Source organism: Lycium ferocissimum, chromosome 9 (assembly GCF_029784015.1).
Source record: "Lycium ferocissimum isolate CSIRO_LF1 chromosome 9, AGI_CSIRO_Lferr_CH_V1, whole genome shotgun sequence".
Lineage (NCBI taxonomy): Eukaryota > Viridiplantae > Streptophyta > Magnoliopsida > Solanales > Solanaceae > Lycium > Lycium ferocissimum.
The window spans coordinates 42,010,901-42,027,973 of NC_081350.1; the positions used below are offsets into that span (position 1 = coordinate 42,010,901).

Genomic DNA, 17,073 nt, shown 5'->3' on the forward strand with positions numbered 1-17,073 from the left:
ACCCCATATTATCCACCTTTTGGGTTATTGGTTTTATTACCTATGTTGATCACCACTTGAGCAGTAAGAGAGAAGTGGGGAGGGGAGTGAGAGCAGTGCTTTTTGCTATTCCTTGGGCTTTTTTCAAAGGAGTTGTTTCATTTTCTTGTTTGGGATTGATTTCTTTATAACACACTTGAGTTGCACCTGGGAACATTACCATTCCACTACCATGAGATACGTATTCCATTAGATGGTGTAGTTGCTTAATCTTCGTATAACTAGCGACTAGGACGAGTAATTTCAGACAATAGTGTTGAGACCTTTATCGCACAATTCGTTCCACTTTTGTCACCTTAGAGTGATTGCAGTGTTTCTTTTGGATATACAACTGCATCATTTCACTGCTTAGTATCATGATGTCTTCTGGTTCTTGGCAGGTTGGTGTTGTGAAGAAAGAAGATCCCGCCTAGAGTGTTGACTACTGAGGAAATCGAGACGAGCACTTAACAGCCATCAGTGAGCGTGACTGATTAGCCAGGGGATACAGTCTGTTTCAGTTAGAAATGTGTGTTCGCTATCAGGACTTGTAAGATCCTATTTGATCGTTTGTTGGTGGGAATAGACAGATTCCTTCTGCATATGCTGATAATGAGTTTTGAATTGTCGAATGTAACATTTCTTGGGATCTTAGTTTCAACAAAACGTTACTGCCTGGGATTATATTTACATTTTATGCTGAGCGTTTCACATGTTTTATATCTGTTTTATGAGGCACTAAAAAATGAAGAAAGAATTGCTGTGTGAAGGGCGGATACTAGGGGTGTCAATGGAATGGCTCGATCATTATTTTAAAAAATTATACCATTCCAATTTTTCGGTTATTTTATTTTGTATAACCAAAATTAGACTTTTTGAGATTGGGTATAGTTCGGTTAATTTTCGGTTATTTTAGTTTTAAAGTGTCACCTAAAAATACACCGCCATGAAAATGTAACGACATAGACCTTCACAAATCTATTTGTGGTACACGATCAAATAAATCTTTTATTTGTTTCTTATGAAATATTTAATGTAAAAGCTATTAAAAAAAACTACGCTAAGTAATTAAACTTAAATGTGTCATATCAAGTAGCAAGACAATAACGATGGTTTCATCGAGACGTGAATCTCATTGATTGATTAGGGAGAAGAATAACTTGCCAAAGATAATAATGTTGAATTGAGCCAAAACAAACATTAGTCTATGTAAGAAATCACAACTTTAATTTGATACATATACATCAAGCAACATAGTAGAGGAGATTGTTTAGGTAAACTTCGTTAGTGCTAACTATAACAAAAAAATGCCTACTTAAATCATCTAAATCTATGACCCTATGACTATGTATATGAGGTATCCTTTTGAAAATAAATCCAATCAACTAAAGGCACAAAATTTAGTGGCCAAAATTCTTTTTTATATTTAAAATAGAACTTATAAAATATATTTTATATACACAATTTAACATATTTGTAATATATAAAATATATTTCATACATGTGTAGCGCTATTCGGTTCGGTATTTTAGAATCTTTCGATTTTTTGTATATATTAAAAAGACCACCTTAATTATTGATGTGTTTTTTAAATAAAAATTCATGATTTTATTGAAAAAACACTATAAATCGATTCGGTATGGTTAGGTTTAGGGCTTGCCTGATTGCTTTTTCATATTTTGTTGACACCGTACTTAAGGCACCATTCCCACACTGTGAACTTAAAACATCTTCCATTTTAACACTCTGGTACTTCTATTAGGCGTCTTTCGAACCACAGTTTGTTCTTGAATTACTCATGAAACCTGCGATTTTGTTGCCACCAGCAGCTGCTTTGCCATTTTAGTGACCCAACTTAGACTGGCTCAAAGTGCCAGCACAACTTTTTGTTCGAAAAACTCTATTTCAACAGAAATTTAGTTAGAAAGTGATAAATCTAGTCACTTTTTTATTATCTTATTCTGCAAAAGCATAGCTCCTCCTTACACAAGCCAAATTATCTTGAATTTGGTATCCTGAAACTACAGACTTGCCCAAAAAAAGAATCTGTTTTGACCTTAAATTTTTGGGTTGAATGACTGCTTAAGTTTTATCTTCCCACTTATATGTATCCAAAACAAAAAATAACGATAATAAATCGAGAATAATTGTTTGATACCTCCATGAACTTTATTTTTGTTGCTTTATGCTTTATATGATGCTCTTTTCAGCCAAGTAGTGGCTGACATGATTTAACGAAGCTTCTCTTGATTTTATGTAAACCGTGTCAAATTGTTCACTCAGGAGCATCTTACAAAGCATAAAAGCAAGCAAGTTAGGGACTAGGAGGAGGGAGAAAATGAGAAAACAAGAGAGTTAAAAGTTTTACTTTATTTCTTAAAATTTTAGGTAGAGCACCACATAAAATTGAGATGAAGGGAAGTAATATGAACAAAAACAATAGAATCATTCGTCCTTTTGAAGGTTCATTTTATTTTTCTCTTAAAGTTTTTATATTGTTTTTCTTTTTCTAAGTGAGTTTTATATACTAAATTTAAATTTAAATCCTGCTGATTATTCATTTTCTTTAACATCCAAAATAATATTACACTGTCTCTGTCTTATAATACTGATGGATCTAAGAAAAATTGGGATGCATGTGTAACTAATTAGGGAATAAACGAGCTCAATATTTGACGTATCAAAAATGAAGGCTAGGTTTGGACTTCGTAGAAGAAAATAAATTTAGAAAAACTATTTAGTAACAGAAATTGTGAGGGAATTTGACTAAAATAAACTTTATTTCTTTCTCAAGTTGACATAACAATTGTATGCCTTCTATAGTTATAAAGGTGCGATTGAAGATTTTTTTTAACGTGTTCTTGTTTTTATAAAGTGACATGTATAAATTAGACTAAATTTGTTTGACTATGAAAAGGACGGAATTAGGGATTAGGGAGTAGCGTTTATGATCAAGACAAGCCAAATAATCTGGCATGAAAATCAAATGCATGCTTGTCATGTGGAAGGATACTACAATGATTAAAAAAAAAAGAGTTCTGTGCATGAAATATTTCACATTCATACAAAATTTGAGAAGGCCATCATTAAAGAGGATATGATGCAAACATGTTGGAAAACTTTACACATTCCACACAAGATCGCAAGTAAATAATTACTTAATTAGACAGAGATATAAAACTAGAAGAATAGTAAGACATTCACCTTTGATCCATCAGTAGTTAATCAATTGAAGTTTCATGATCTTCTAAGTTTCGTTACGTTTTTTGATCGATACTTTTTTAATGGAGAGAGGAAAAGAATCAATAACAATATATAATAGGAGACACCTTTCCTAATAGTATAACTCTTCAAATGTAACCTTTCAAAAGAGGTGTAACTTTTCATTTATGAACCCATCAATTATAACTAAAAAGTTAATTAGGTTTCTACACATATAAAATCCATACCTTATAAAATAAGATTATATATATCCCAAAATGAGCGTCTTAATTTATAGCATATCTATATACAATTCTATTAAATAATTGAGTCGACTAAATAGAGAATTTCTAACAAAACAACCTATTCTGAACCATTGATCACAACGAGAAAAATTTACTATTGCTCTAAGAATTTGCCCTGAAAGGTACTATGAAAATGAGAGAATATTTCCAGCAACTAAAGTCCAAAAAAAAAAAAAAAAGAGTGTACAGTGGTCAAACTTTTCTTCCCAGGAGTATTACTCCCTCCGCCCCATATTACTTGTCCATTTTTTTCTTTATACGCCCTTTAAGAAAACATAAATAAAAGATTTATTTTTACTATCTTATCTTTGTCTTTCTTCAATAAATTGCACTCTAAACAATATTGATTATTTTCATGAACACTTAATATTAAAGATAAGATGGAAAAGATTCTATCTTGATATTATATATTGACAAGTAATTTGGGACAAATATATTTTTAATTATGTAGACAAGTAATATAAGACGGAAGGAGTATATCTTTTCTTTTCTATGGAGAGAGATGCGTAGCTAATCATTTTATTTGAAAGTTACCTTTATAAAGTTCATGAAAAACTAGAATTCTTTGATGGTTAATACGGATGTTAATGTTTCTGTCTGTGTCACGAAAGAATAGGATTCTTTTGTTCCCTACATAGTAAATAAAAAATATGGGAGCTTAAAAAAATACATGTACTGCATGGCCATTCGATATCTCTTATTCTTATTTTTACAACCATCTTAATTCGGAATTCTACAAATGATAATTCACTTTAGCAGCGGAAGGAAATTAAAAAGCATGCAGTTGATTTTCCTTTTGAAACTAAAGTTCTTATTTAGTATTATAACTCGGTTCGTTCTTTTCCATTTATCCAGTATGTATTATAAAGGTATATTAAAAGTTAAGTTTTCGTTTAACTTGGTCATTTTAGTAAATTGAGAGAGAATCATCATCTTCTTCTTCTTTCTTTCTTTCTTTCTTTCTTCAAAAAAAAAAAAAATCAATTTTAAGTTTGTCATTAAGTAATCATTTTCCACATCATTGGAGTATTAGTAGTCAAATTTGGATTTTCAAAGTACCATCTATAAGGAGAGTAAAATACACACTTATTATATATTTTCTTAAAGACATAGGTGAATCCCAAATTTTAAGTTTATGGATTTTGAGCCACACTTAATTAATTATACATATTAGGTGAATTTCTTACTACAAATACAAATTTGAACTATAGTTACCGAATTGTGCCGAACCGTAACTTTTATTGTGGGTCTGCCCCTACTAAAGGAGAGTGCAAAATGCAAACTGAACAAGTAAAAGATAACGAAGTATTAGATATGTTCCAACTGAAGAGAAAAGAAAAAAGAGTCTCAGAGAGATTATTCGACCGTAGCCAATAACTTCAAATATAATTGATACACATTCATTGAATACAAGGTTCGTAATTGAATTCATCAAGTAGCTAGCTAGTTTACATAATTAAGGAAAACAAGTAATTTAAAGATTGTAATGAATACATTCTCATCAATTCAAGAAGATGATGACAAGAATCTTGCATACAACTTTAGGAATAATAATTAATATGTGGTGAGCATTTTCTTCTTTGCCACTATATAGATATAGGACTAGCATCTTGTAGATCCATCATATATGTAATCAAGAATAGCAATAACTCCAACAACAAAAGCTTGATCAATTCCAGCCTTAATAGTCAATGTATACACATCTTTGCTTGGCATCACTTGTTGTACCTCCTTCTAGCTCCAACCTGCAACATACCATGACTTATTTAACTATTTATAAATGATTTTAAGTTATATACAATTCCCGGCTGTTCAAATACTTTTTTACACGGTCAATAAATTTTAACATGATTGGTTACTATAGCTTTTAAAATTACTAATCCAACTTTTTACCGAATCCCTTCCCCTAGAGAGAAGAGGCATTCAAGGTGAAGAAGTTAGTTGGCTGGCATGAGAGCTCAAAATGGAAGGAAAGAAAATGGAGAGAGGTTTTGCTTTAGTTTTGAGAATGGGTTCAATCTATTGAATGAGATCGATGGATGGAGGGAGAGCTGGCGCTCCGATTCAATTCGAGTACGAAATCAATGTTGAGTCGACAATCATCGAGAGGGTTATCACCAAGCAAGATCAAGATTGACCAACCCCTCATGCAGTCGTGTCAGGTGGGCAACAACCGCTTCGTCGTGATACTTATTTATGGGCTAGCAAGTCATACTTTGGCCAAATAGGACTTTCATTTTTCATGATATACCATTCTGAATGAAGGGTCCTGCTTATATACATAAGGACATTAGGCTCAACAGGCTTAAAGAGCTAGCTTGGAGCAAATATAATAGCTTGAAGGACTGAATTGAGAGAGACAATTGTAAAATTAAAGTTGACTCACCAAAGTTTGGCTCTGGTATCATGTTCGTTTGATCATGTGATTAAGGAAGGAGGAAAAACATTGTTGGAAAGTTTCATTTTCATGTTTTTTCAAGTTCTTAAGAGAACCAAAAGGGAAGCCCGGTGAATAAATCATCCCGCGTTAGCAAGGTCTGGAAAGTTCTAAAAGAGAGCCAAGAAAGAAAAAAAAAATATATGAAAGAGATATCACCAATAAATCACCTTTGCAACTACATTGCCAGAGGAGTCAATAATGCTACAAGCTCTATCAGGGAAATATCCAGCAATCTGAAAAATCTTGTGATCTTTGTAATCATTTGATTCAATAGAAATCTTGATTGGCATTTTCTTGAAGAAACAAGAGTTATTGGGCTCTTTTCAAGCAAAACACCAACTTTTCAGAACCTTCAAAGTCTTTACTATAACCCCTCCATTTCCTTTGCATGCTTAATGCTTCAATTACTCCTCCCTGAAAATTGAAGGTACGAATCACAAATAAATTCCTTCACAATTGTTATAAACAAAGATATCAACAACGGGCGAATTCAAGATCATGACCCGATCAGCTAATTTGCAACGGACCTCACGTTGAAATCGGTCTATGGGAACTATCTCTACCTTTACCAGGTGAGAGTAAGGTTTATGTACACCTCTACCTTTCTCCTGCACTTCACCCTGTGATATATATAAAATTCGAGCAGAAAAACAAGCCTCTAAATACCACATGAGTAAAACATGCATGATAGTTGAAAGTAGAAAAATAACTAACAAACGTTACCTTTTTCCTAATAAGAAGCAAATCATGACCATCACTATCTCTGAGAATAAGTTCATCTTTTTTTCCAAGAATCCCACATCCATCAACTTTGAAAACAACATTTTGGGTACAATTATTTGTGACTATAAAACCACCACCATTAACAACATGTGGACGACTTCGTACTACAAGAACTATCTCAGAATTTGAACAAAACACCTTACTTACTACAGCAGCCATATTTTAGTTGATTGTTGAAATTGTTGTTGAAGCAATAATTGATATAGTGTGTATTTATAGGTTATAAGTGTAAAAACCGACTATTCAAAAAGTCAAAGTTTGGTATAGTCTTGATTGACTTATTGTATCAACCTCAAGAATCTTCTTGACTACAACAGGTGGAGTTTGAAAGTTTGTATGGCTTGTACCTGACGACCCTTAATAAGGAATACCTTGTATGTGTTTTTGGATTTTAACTTATATATACTGACAAATCTAATGTAATCATTATTGTGTGAGTTATATTTTAACATGTTGCATAACAGGTTAACCTGACTTCTAGTTAAGTCGTATAACTTAGATACACCTGACTTATTCTTCAACTAAATTATTAATCCGCTTAATTTCTATCTAGCATGTTTATAGCAGGTAAACCTAACTTATTCTTCAAGTTACTAATCTGCAGAATTTTCTATATGTGGATGGTTATTTATAGTTATTATTTATGTGATAGATAGAGTAGAAATTCTTGATAGTGGGGTCATATGGTTCATTGTATAGAATAATTACTATACCACCTAAAAGCCTGCATCAAATTATTACAACTTTGGTTGGTCGCATAAGAACAGATAATCGGAGCATTATTTAATGCAACAATTGGTAATTGACGGTGCCAAATAATACCCACATTAAGTTACACACACAAAAAAAATATTATTGTATATGAGATAAATATGAAATAAGTATATCTGCATTAGCAATACAAGGATCAAACTACTTAAAGATGAGGATATACACTTAGACTAAGAGCCTGTTTGGATGAGCTTATCACTTTTGACTTATAAGTTATTTTTGTTATTTTAACTTAAAAACAAATGCTTAAAAGCACTTTCATCAATAATCACAGCATTCCAATGTCTTTATTATTAATTACAATATAAATATTGTTAATATTATGAGCCCGCATAATTAATATATGAACCTAACAAGTCACCAAGTAAATTAGCTTCATTGAATACAAACAATTCAAAAAGGGGTTATGTTCTTTCTTTTCTATTGTAACTTTCTCGTGTTAGTTATATTAAATGTCTTTTACAAGCAATATATTCAAAAAGGGTTAGGTTTTCTTTTTCATTATAACCTTATAATTTTAGTTAAAATATAATGAATGTTTTTTACAAGCAATTCAAAAAAGGGTACTCGAGCCTTTTGAAGTTTGGTTCCCTACTTACTGTATAGGGGAATATCTCGTTGAAAATCAACCCTCTTCATGTTCTCTTTACTTGTTTGCATGATATTTCTTCAATAGGGGTAGACTTTCTTTGTAGGAGAATCTTATTGACTTTGAGTTAGAATTTTTTGCTACTCTACAATAATTCTCTTTTTTCTTTTTAATAAATAAAACGTGTAAATTTAGAAGCTTCCGTTTGGATTGGCTTATAAGTTGGCCAAACCAGCTTATAAATCATTTTAAACTTATTTGGGTGTTTAGAAAAATGAAAAACAACTTAAATTAAGTTAAAAGTGCTTAAAATAAGCCAAAACCAAAAAGTTGCTCAACCCCAACTTATTTTTTTGGCTTAAAAGCCATTTTGGTTTGACCAACAACTTTATCCTTTTAATTTATCTCTTATATTTTCTATTAATCTCAATACTACCCTTACTTCTAAAAACCCTTTAAGCACTTTTATCCAATCACGTAACCGCTTATTTATAAAATAATTTTCAAGACTTACAAATCTTTCAAGACTTATGCTTAAAAGTCACTTTTTTTCAACTAATCCAAACGGGCTCTTAGTCTTATCCTACCCTTTTCTCGGGGAGACCGACTTTATGATTCATTACAAAGGTTCTTTTAGCTATATTATCTTTTTCATTGAAGATCTGTAAAATAGGAAATCAATAAATAAAATGCAAAAGTTTTTTTACACCATTAGATTGCTTTTATCATGTTATAGTGTAATTTCTTTTTATATTGACCGGTATATATAATTGACTTAAGCTCATCATAAAACAAAAGGTATTGACTGAAGAATCATTTAGTTAGGTCACTTTAATTTTTTCCGTTATAGTTGGTATTTGGTAATATGTCTTATTTTCAAGATTAGAAATTTTACATTTCAAGAAAGCTTAATCTTCTTTGAGTAACCTGATAGTATAAAAAAATATTTTCGCTAACGGTATATATAACTTAATGCCACAAAATTCAGCATATGACTGGAATCTTTGAACAAGCTCTTTTTTACAATTTTCTGGAAAATTTATATTTAGGACCTTGGGAGATTTCTTTCAAGTTACGTCAAATCAAAGAGTAGTTCTACTTTCAAATGCTCAAGTTAATTTTGGTCTATTAACGTGAAGTACGTAAGAATAAAATAAGAAAAAGGTAAGGTAATTTTTTTTTTTGTTTGACTAAATTTTTACCTCTTTTTCTAATGTATATTAAAGGATATCTTGAAAGGTTCCTCCAACTTACGTAAAATCCAAGAGAAAAGGGTTTACAAAATATTACGACTTCTCTGTCAGTGTGTATTATTCCTAATTTTAGGCAGCGTATACAATAAGAATATTGAAAATTAGTAAATTAAAATTAGCCTATAAGAAATATTGCTTTGTTTTCTATCATTTCTTCTTTTTCATGAAAAAGAAAAAGCAGAACACTAAAATGTTTCTCATTAAAGGAGACTTGTAGTAAACGTATAAATTAGAGGTTTCAATCGTGGGAAAGGATAAACATGTTTGATTTGCTTGTCATGAACAAAACTATGAGTATTGTAATAATTCAAACCTTAAATTTTTAGCAATTAAGTGCATTTCCAATTAAGTTTCGAGCGTCTATATAAGTTCATAATATACTATTTATGACTTAATTTTGTCAGCCTGTGACTGAATTTTACACTACATAATTGATAGCCCGTTTCGAAAACAATAGTACCAGAAAGAATTCAGTGTAGATATCTAGCACCTTATTTTCAGCAAAACAGTGCATGGAGTTGGTGAAGGGTGCAATAATGGATCTAAGCAGGCTCTGTTATTTAATTGAACTTATTATTTGTTTCTCGAACTATATAAACATATAACAACAACAACATACCCAGTGTAGACCCATAAGTGGGGTCCGGAAGCAGTGGCGGAGCCATAGTGTCGAAGACAGGTTCGGCCGAACCCACAAGCTTTTGTTCAAACCTTATATTTGCCTTAAGAAATTTATGTAATATGTATAAATTAGTAATTTAGAATCCAGTAGTAATTTAAAGAGTTTGAATTCGAAACTCACAAATCTCAAATTCTAGCTCCGTCTCTGTCTGAAGAGGGTAGAGTGTACAGACCTTACCCCTACCTAGTAAGTAGAGAAGGTGTTTCCAATAGACCCTCGGCTCAAAGAAAGCATATCAAAATAGTTTGGAATGCATGACTAATAAAAGAAAAGCATAGCATAAAAAAGCATCCTGCAAAAGGGACAGTAATAACAACAAAATAATACCATAACTGCAGTACAAGAAATACCGATAGTAACAGAAATCGATGAACAAGAGAATTATATAGACATATATAATAAAAATATTTATAATGTGTACTCTAGAAAACTCTCTATTGTTCTGGTACAATAATGATTTAAAGACGCGTTCAACAACAAGAGTCGCTTTGGCCGAGTGGTTAAGGCGTGTGCCTGCTAAGTACATGGGGTTTCCCCGCGAGAGTTCGAATCTCTCAGGCGACGTTTAGCTTTTTTGTTTTTGGTTCATCCTCTTTTGCTCCCAAATTGTACTTATCTGTCAAGTAATATACTGTAGTATTTCTACAGGTTTAAGTTCATACACTGTCAACATATATATAAAAAAATTACACTATCAGATTATTCAAAGGATATCTAGAGTATTGAATTTTTATGCTTAAAATTAAAACACGTTACGTTAACGTATGTATATACCTTAAACTCCATTTTATTTTATCGAGGAAATTGGTCCGTCCCTCTAAGGCTTGTGTGTGTGTATTTATATATTGCATGCATGGACACACGAAGACTTATCGACTTAGTTGTGAAAAAAAAAAAAAAAATTTAGAGCCTTGATCCATCAATATCTAGCCAATGCTTTTTCGAAGGAGAGAAATTAAACTTCATTTATTTTTTAGTTCCACGACAAGTCCTAGCATTGTCCATGAGAGGTTCAAACACGTCATTCGCGTACACAGAAATTATTATTAGTACCATGCCATAGATAAGGTGTGTTGAGGCTTATCCTAATTCTGAATGTATACCTCCGTCTAATCTGTTCGTATTTGATTGGAATGTCTTGAAAACCCAATGAGATATTTGGTAATTTCAATTGCAGAAGCTCCCCTTTCTTATCATGACATAAATGTAATAAAATGTTGATGTACTATTTATTATTCATAGCTTTTTCCTTTCGATTTTAAGTAATTAAGTTGACAGTCTCCAAAGCATTTCTTTTGCCTTTTGATTTATATAACATTTTACTCCCTTAAAATCATTATTCAAGATGTATATTCACAAAATTTCCATTATCCGAATTGTGCATCAATCTTTACGTCTTTATGATTTTTTTGCATTAAGAAGTAACTAAGTGCCTTCACAACTTCCCTTTTCTACCATCATTAGAAAGCAAACACATAAACCATTTGAGCTCCACTGATGATCCCAATGAACTTTGATCTTTTTCTAGTATTGGTAAAGAATATGCAATCAACTCTTTGGTTCTTTGGATTTCAGGATTATATCACTGCTAAAATTAAACGAGAATGACCAATAGTATCATTGTCAAATTCCTCAAAGATGATTCTATTTCTACAAGAGTTAGCATAAGATATGGAATATCTCCAATCACATTTCATTCTTTCGAGGCGACCTAAAACAGACATGCGACAATTCAAAACATAGTTTGAGTCCTAGCTTTGAATATTTGCAGAATAAAAACGAAAGGAACATAAGAAGGCAGCAGAACCATAGTAACCAGACTTCTGAAACTCCTCCCATTCACTGTACACCAACAGTAAATTCTAGTGACCGTACTTTTGAAACTCCCACTCGCTGTTATCTGAAAGATAAGGCAGGTCATACAGTAATTAGCGGGTAACATACAACGGCGGCCTACATATTTGCAGAGACATCAAATATACAACTTACCGAGTGGACATACTTGACGAGTCTTGAGCCACCTACTAATGCAATGGAAGTGGAATGCATGGTTGCAAACCCCTGCAATGATCAGCAGATATGGCAAACAATGAACTCCTAATAACAGATTGAAATCCACATCCCAAAAGGCATAAACAGGATTAATGAATGTAGTGCAACTTTTGCCCCATCACAAAGAGAACATACTTTTCATACAGGAATATTTGACGCCTTCTGTACCTAGTCAAGAGTGTCTCAAGGAACCCAGCTCTTGTCATTTTTAAAGGATCGGATTTGTTATCTTCAGAATTCTTGGCAAAGGATGCCACATTCTTTTATAAGCACAGGGTTGATACCACCTTAGAAGGGACATAACAAACTCAAGTAATGGCAAGTGCCGATTATCTAATGATCCAAAGATGTGCACTAGAGCTGGAGCAAACCCAATGTGACATTTTCTGCAATAACAACTTAATACTCGCTACAACAAAAGCCTTGAGGGAAAGGTATGATTTGCAGATACTTCTACTTTTTTTGTGACTATGCCTTATCAGTCTGCACCTTATTGATTAACATCTTATTCTACAAACATTAGTAGCACTATAAAACAATTATCGGAGACATTCAGCCACCAGACTACACTAAAGCACATTGATGAAATAATATAAGCAGCCATGCAGAATAGCATTTTGGTTGCTTGGTTACAATTATATCTGGTACGTCACTCAAACTTAAGGAAAATATAACATGGTTGTTAACTTGGAAACATACAAGTGGATGACCAGCTGAATGATGTAAGTGTAATACCATCAACACATGGCTTGCATATCTCGAGTTGCCCCACTTTCAATTTTAATCAAATTGCAGGAAGATTATTTTCCTACCATACACAATTTTATTGTGGACGGTGAGTCGGTGACAAGTAAAATTCCATTTAAAAGAGACACAATCACTTTGATTTAATTAAGAAAATACAGAGCACTCTCATTTCAAGAATGGAAAGAACAATTTCCCAAGCTTGTTATCCTATGCTCCAGACAAGTTGCTAACTCAGTATTACTGTACTACTACCTAAACAATGGAATGGCTGCCAGTTATCTATTTCTTCAGCAACCTTGAAACCTTCAACCATGACCTTCCCCAGCCAGTAAGAAACAAAATCCGAGGAAAGAGATTCTCAAAAAAGAGAGGTTTTCTATTGTAGGATTAAAGGAAGAAATAGAAAACAGGCTTTCGTTGTTATTCTAAGAAGAAGAAAAGAAGTACACTCCAGGCAACAAAAATTGATAGAACTTTTAAAAAAAAAAAAAAAGTTTTCTTATCCTTTCTCAAAAAGAAAAGTTCTCTTCTTTTTCTTCCCCTAATAACTACATGACTTCCTACTTCACTACATGACTTCCTACTTCATCCAGACTTTAGTGATATACTGACACTGGTCTTTCCTATTCACCTAGCATCAGGATTAAAAGGGAGGATTACAAAGCCTGCACAGTGGGTTATTCTGTTGGTTGATGGAGCGTAAGGGCAAGCTATAGTGGGAGGAGAAATAAGATACTAAGCGTACCATCTTTTGAACTCACTAGGCAGAACAACAAATAATCTTTCAGTTGCAACCCAAAAGAAAGGAAGCAAGAGGAAAGGACGAAAGAGAGAAGATGAAGGAGAGATAGAAGGTGAAATCATCACGAGTTCTGTGTGTGACAGACTATTAAAACAGAACAAATAATCTTCCATTAGAAAAACCATGATAGTCAAGTCAAAATTGTAATAACCAGAAAGTAAAAATAAACAATCTTCTATTAACACCAGCCATGATTGCCAAAATCCCAATTCAACTCTTAAAAGGGGCAGCACGGTGCACTAAGCTCTCGCTATACAGATGATCTCAAGATGACACTAACTTCTTCTCGTGTGTGGTAATTCCTTGTCAAGGCTTTAGTCCATCCGAAATGTTTCTACCTTTGAAAACTATGGGCTTTCTCTCCCTAAATAAACATCATCTCTTCATATTACCAAAAAGAAATCCATTTTATACTAGGAAAGCCTGATTTCACTAAATTAATTTTATCCTATTTTCCTAATTTGTTTGTATTAACAAAAAAAATTACATTAAGATTTTTCAGCCATCAAAATTATACACCCAACATCCTTCATCTCACACAATTAAGAACATGCAAAAGGAAACTAATTATCTATTCCAATACTGTCCAATTATTAAGGTACAGCAATCGCCTAAACACCAGGAATAAAGAAAATCTACCTTTTAACAACACTCAATCAAACACTAGATAATAACTACATGGCCATTGGCGCAAACACATCCTTCTTTCTATCTCAACAATTAAGCAGAATCAAGTAGTTTTTGTCTCGACAAAATCTAAGGTATCAAATAGTAATACACATAAGATGTAGCTAAAGTTGATTACAATGCAAATTAATTTGATAAAAAAGCCTAAAGGTCGCGGCAAGTTGACAAACTAAAATATTAAATCAACAAAACAAGAGCTACATACCCCAAGCAACTGTGCATTCCTCACTTGTTGCGCTAGCTTGATTAGCTTGACACTCGATACCTAATCAAAATTAGCATAAATGATTTCAACTATTAAGAAGATAAAATATTTCCTAATGATATCATTATCAAAGAAAAGGAAATATTGAACTGAACAGTATTGAAAAGAGAGCCAAAACTCACACAGATCCATGATGTGATTCCTACAGATAGCACAATTATCTACCACAATATCTGCAACCAGAAATCACAAGATTAAATAAAAGAATCAGAAAGACCAGTTCAACACGATCCAGACAGTGTGCATGTTGAATAAAATAAAATAAGCACACAAACACAAAAATACAATAATTCATATTATGTGTAACTCAAAATCATGGCTGTACAGAGCTACTCTTACACTCATAATATATTTGATGTCAAATGCAGATAGTAATGTATGATGCAACAACATAGTCAGAATTTTTTCTTTATTGAGGTAACAATAAGTGCTACAAGGAGAATAGTAACACTCAAAATTAAACATAGAAGGCAAATTGTCTGTAAAAAGAACATCTATGATCAAACCCCCTCCTACAGGGGTAATGGAACAACTTCAAATTGCAGTAAGCACCTTCAGTCAATGTTGCTAAACATATATTTATATGAACAGCTTGATTGGATGGTTCTTGCCCCTATTGTATTGTGTTGTTAGTTTAAATACAATGTTTGCTTTTATTGTTACTTAAATCTTATTATATTATATCGTGAAATCCATAGTCACATAACAACGAAAAGTTCCATATTATGTAACGAACGATTTGGTGTGATCCCGTCATTACTATATTTTTCCTTCTCATTATGTCTTTGCTTATTATATTTTTATTTATTTTTGATGACATCGCGGGAACGAGGCTACCCTCTTGGGTGCGCACGTAAATGCAAGGTAAGCAATAGCTCGCAAACCACACAGAGAGGTCCTTCCCGACACTAGCATAGCGGGAGCCCCGTGCGACGAGCTGCCCTTTATTATGTCTTTGCTTATTATTTAATAATCTTATTTTATCATTTATCCTGCCTTTTTATAATAGCCCTACCCCATACCCTACGTTTCTTGTAGGTTTATCCTTGATCAATGGCATTATGTAATCACGGAAAACGATACAACCTATCCAAACATTATATTCATCAAAACAATACAGTACAACACAATACAATATAATATACTAATACATTATCAAACGATACGTAACAAACCATCCAAAGTAAGTGTCGGTTCACACAACATTATCAGAAAAATCATCAAATTTACATTTAAAAATACCTAAACATATATTTACACTAAGTTTACAACATTATGATATAGGATAGAAGGTGGAATAACTAATAAAATAATACATAGATTCACTCGTAACTAATTTCTTAATTTAACATTAATAAATTACGTATAATTAGGGTTATAGAAAATAGAAATACCCCAAGCCCAAAGAGCAACAGCATTCCATTTTTTAATCTCAAATCTTTTGGGCTTTTTAGTAATTGTGCCCGTCTCGCTGGCCGCAGGAACCATTGCCACGTCAGTATCCGGTGACGCCATTGATTGAATTTTGAAAGCTTCTAGAACAGTTTTACGTATTTTTTTGAAAATTATTTTGTAGTGTTTTTTTGATGGAAAATTTGTATTTCTAAGTTTGAGAAGTTTAAGTAGAGAGAAGTTAGTGGGCCTGGTCTTGGGCCTGAGATGGATTGGATTGGACTTGAATGAAGCCCGTGTGAATAGGGTGTATTAGCCTATTATTTTGGACCATTTGTCCAAAGGATAGGTTATATTTTCCTACAAAGAAGCTACTTTTGGGGGTTATGGGTTTTTGGGGGGAGGGGGAGCGGGGGGGTTGTGGTTGATGATTCACATAAATAGGCTATTTTTGTGTCGAAGGATTTGATAATGGCATAGAAATTTAGTTTTTGAAATTTTCCATGGGTGGGACAGGTTTGGAAGGGATAGTGTTTGATGGAGAGGTTTTTTTTCTTAATGAGAAATGGGTTCGGGGTTATGGGTCTTGGGTCGGGATGAAGGTAAAAGATCTGATGGGGATGTGTTCTAATTTCAATCAATAGAGAGACGTCACGTAAAAAAACAAAAATTAAAAAAAAAGTGAGCTGTTAGTTTTAAGGGCATAAATGAGCCAAAATATGTGTAACAAGGGTATTTTTAGCCCAATAGATGGATGAAGGGTATTTTTAAACCTTTTTGGATAGCCCAAGGGCATTTTTAGACCTTTTTCGTACTTTTTATGTTATTTTTCTAAATATGTAAATTATTTTTCAAAATCCTTAAAGATTGTATGGCCGAATTCACAGTAAAAAAAAAAAAGAAAAGAAAAAAAAAAGAAGTTTGACTCTCGAAAAGCGGACTACATATAAATTGACATAGAGGGAGTAACATTTTTTTTTTTGTTTAACAATCGATAAAATTTTATTTTATTTTGATTTTGATTTTAAGCAAAAAAAAACCGAACAAAACGAACCAAAACGGACCGATACAGATACCTATTTAAAA

The 17,073-nt window shown here is 32.7% G+C and overlaps 1 protein-coding gene, 1 non-coding gene and 1 pseudogene across 2 annotated transcripts; 1 reads left to right on the forward strand and 2 right to left on the reverse strand.

The window, feature by feature from the left end:
• Window positions 1–4,871: 4,871 nt before the first annotated feature.
• On the reverse strand, window positions 4,872–7,153 carry LOC132030887 (protein LURP-one-related 6-like; annotated as a pseudogene).
• A 3,371-nt stretch (window positions 7,154–10,524) lies between these two features.
• Window positions 10,525–10,606, forward strand: TRNAS-GCU (transfer RNA serine (anticodon GCU)). The gene has a single exon. It is a non-coding gene; the product is annotated as a tRNA-Ser (tRNA).
• A 1,229-nt stretch (window positions 10,607–11,835) lies between these two features.
• Window positions 11,836–16,197, reverse strand: LOC132030888 (RING-box protein 1a-like). Its single transcript, XM_059420656.1, has 5 exons — window positions 15,990–16,197; window positions 14,718–14,768; window positions 14,536–14,595; window positions 12,032–12,103; window positions 11,836–11,942 (listed from the first exon to the last, which is right to left on the reverse strand). The coding sequence occupies exons 1-5, from the start codon at window positions 16,108–16,110 to the stop codon at window positions 11,905–11,907; spliced, it is 342 nt and encodes a 113-aa protein (XP_059276639.1). The 5' UTR covers window positions 16,111–16,197; the 3' UTR covers window positions 11,836–11,904.
• Window positions 16,198–17,073: the final 876 nt, after the last annotated feature.

Bases quoted from the DNA above. Each gene is read 5' to 3' on its own strand.
- LOC132030888 (XM_059420656.1), bottom strand. From the start codon at position 16,110: ATGGCGTCACCGGATACTGACGTGGCAATGGTTCCTGCGGCCAGCGAG. The intron at 14,769-15,989 runs GTATTTCTATTT...TTCTGGTTGCAG, and splicing joins TGTTGCTCTTTGGGCTTGGG to ATATTGTGGTAGATAATTGT. The intron at 11,943-12,031 runs GTAAGTTGTATA...CTTATCTTTCAG, and splicing joins TCGTCAAGTATGTCCACTCG to ATAACAGCGAGTGGGAGTTT.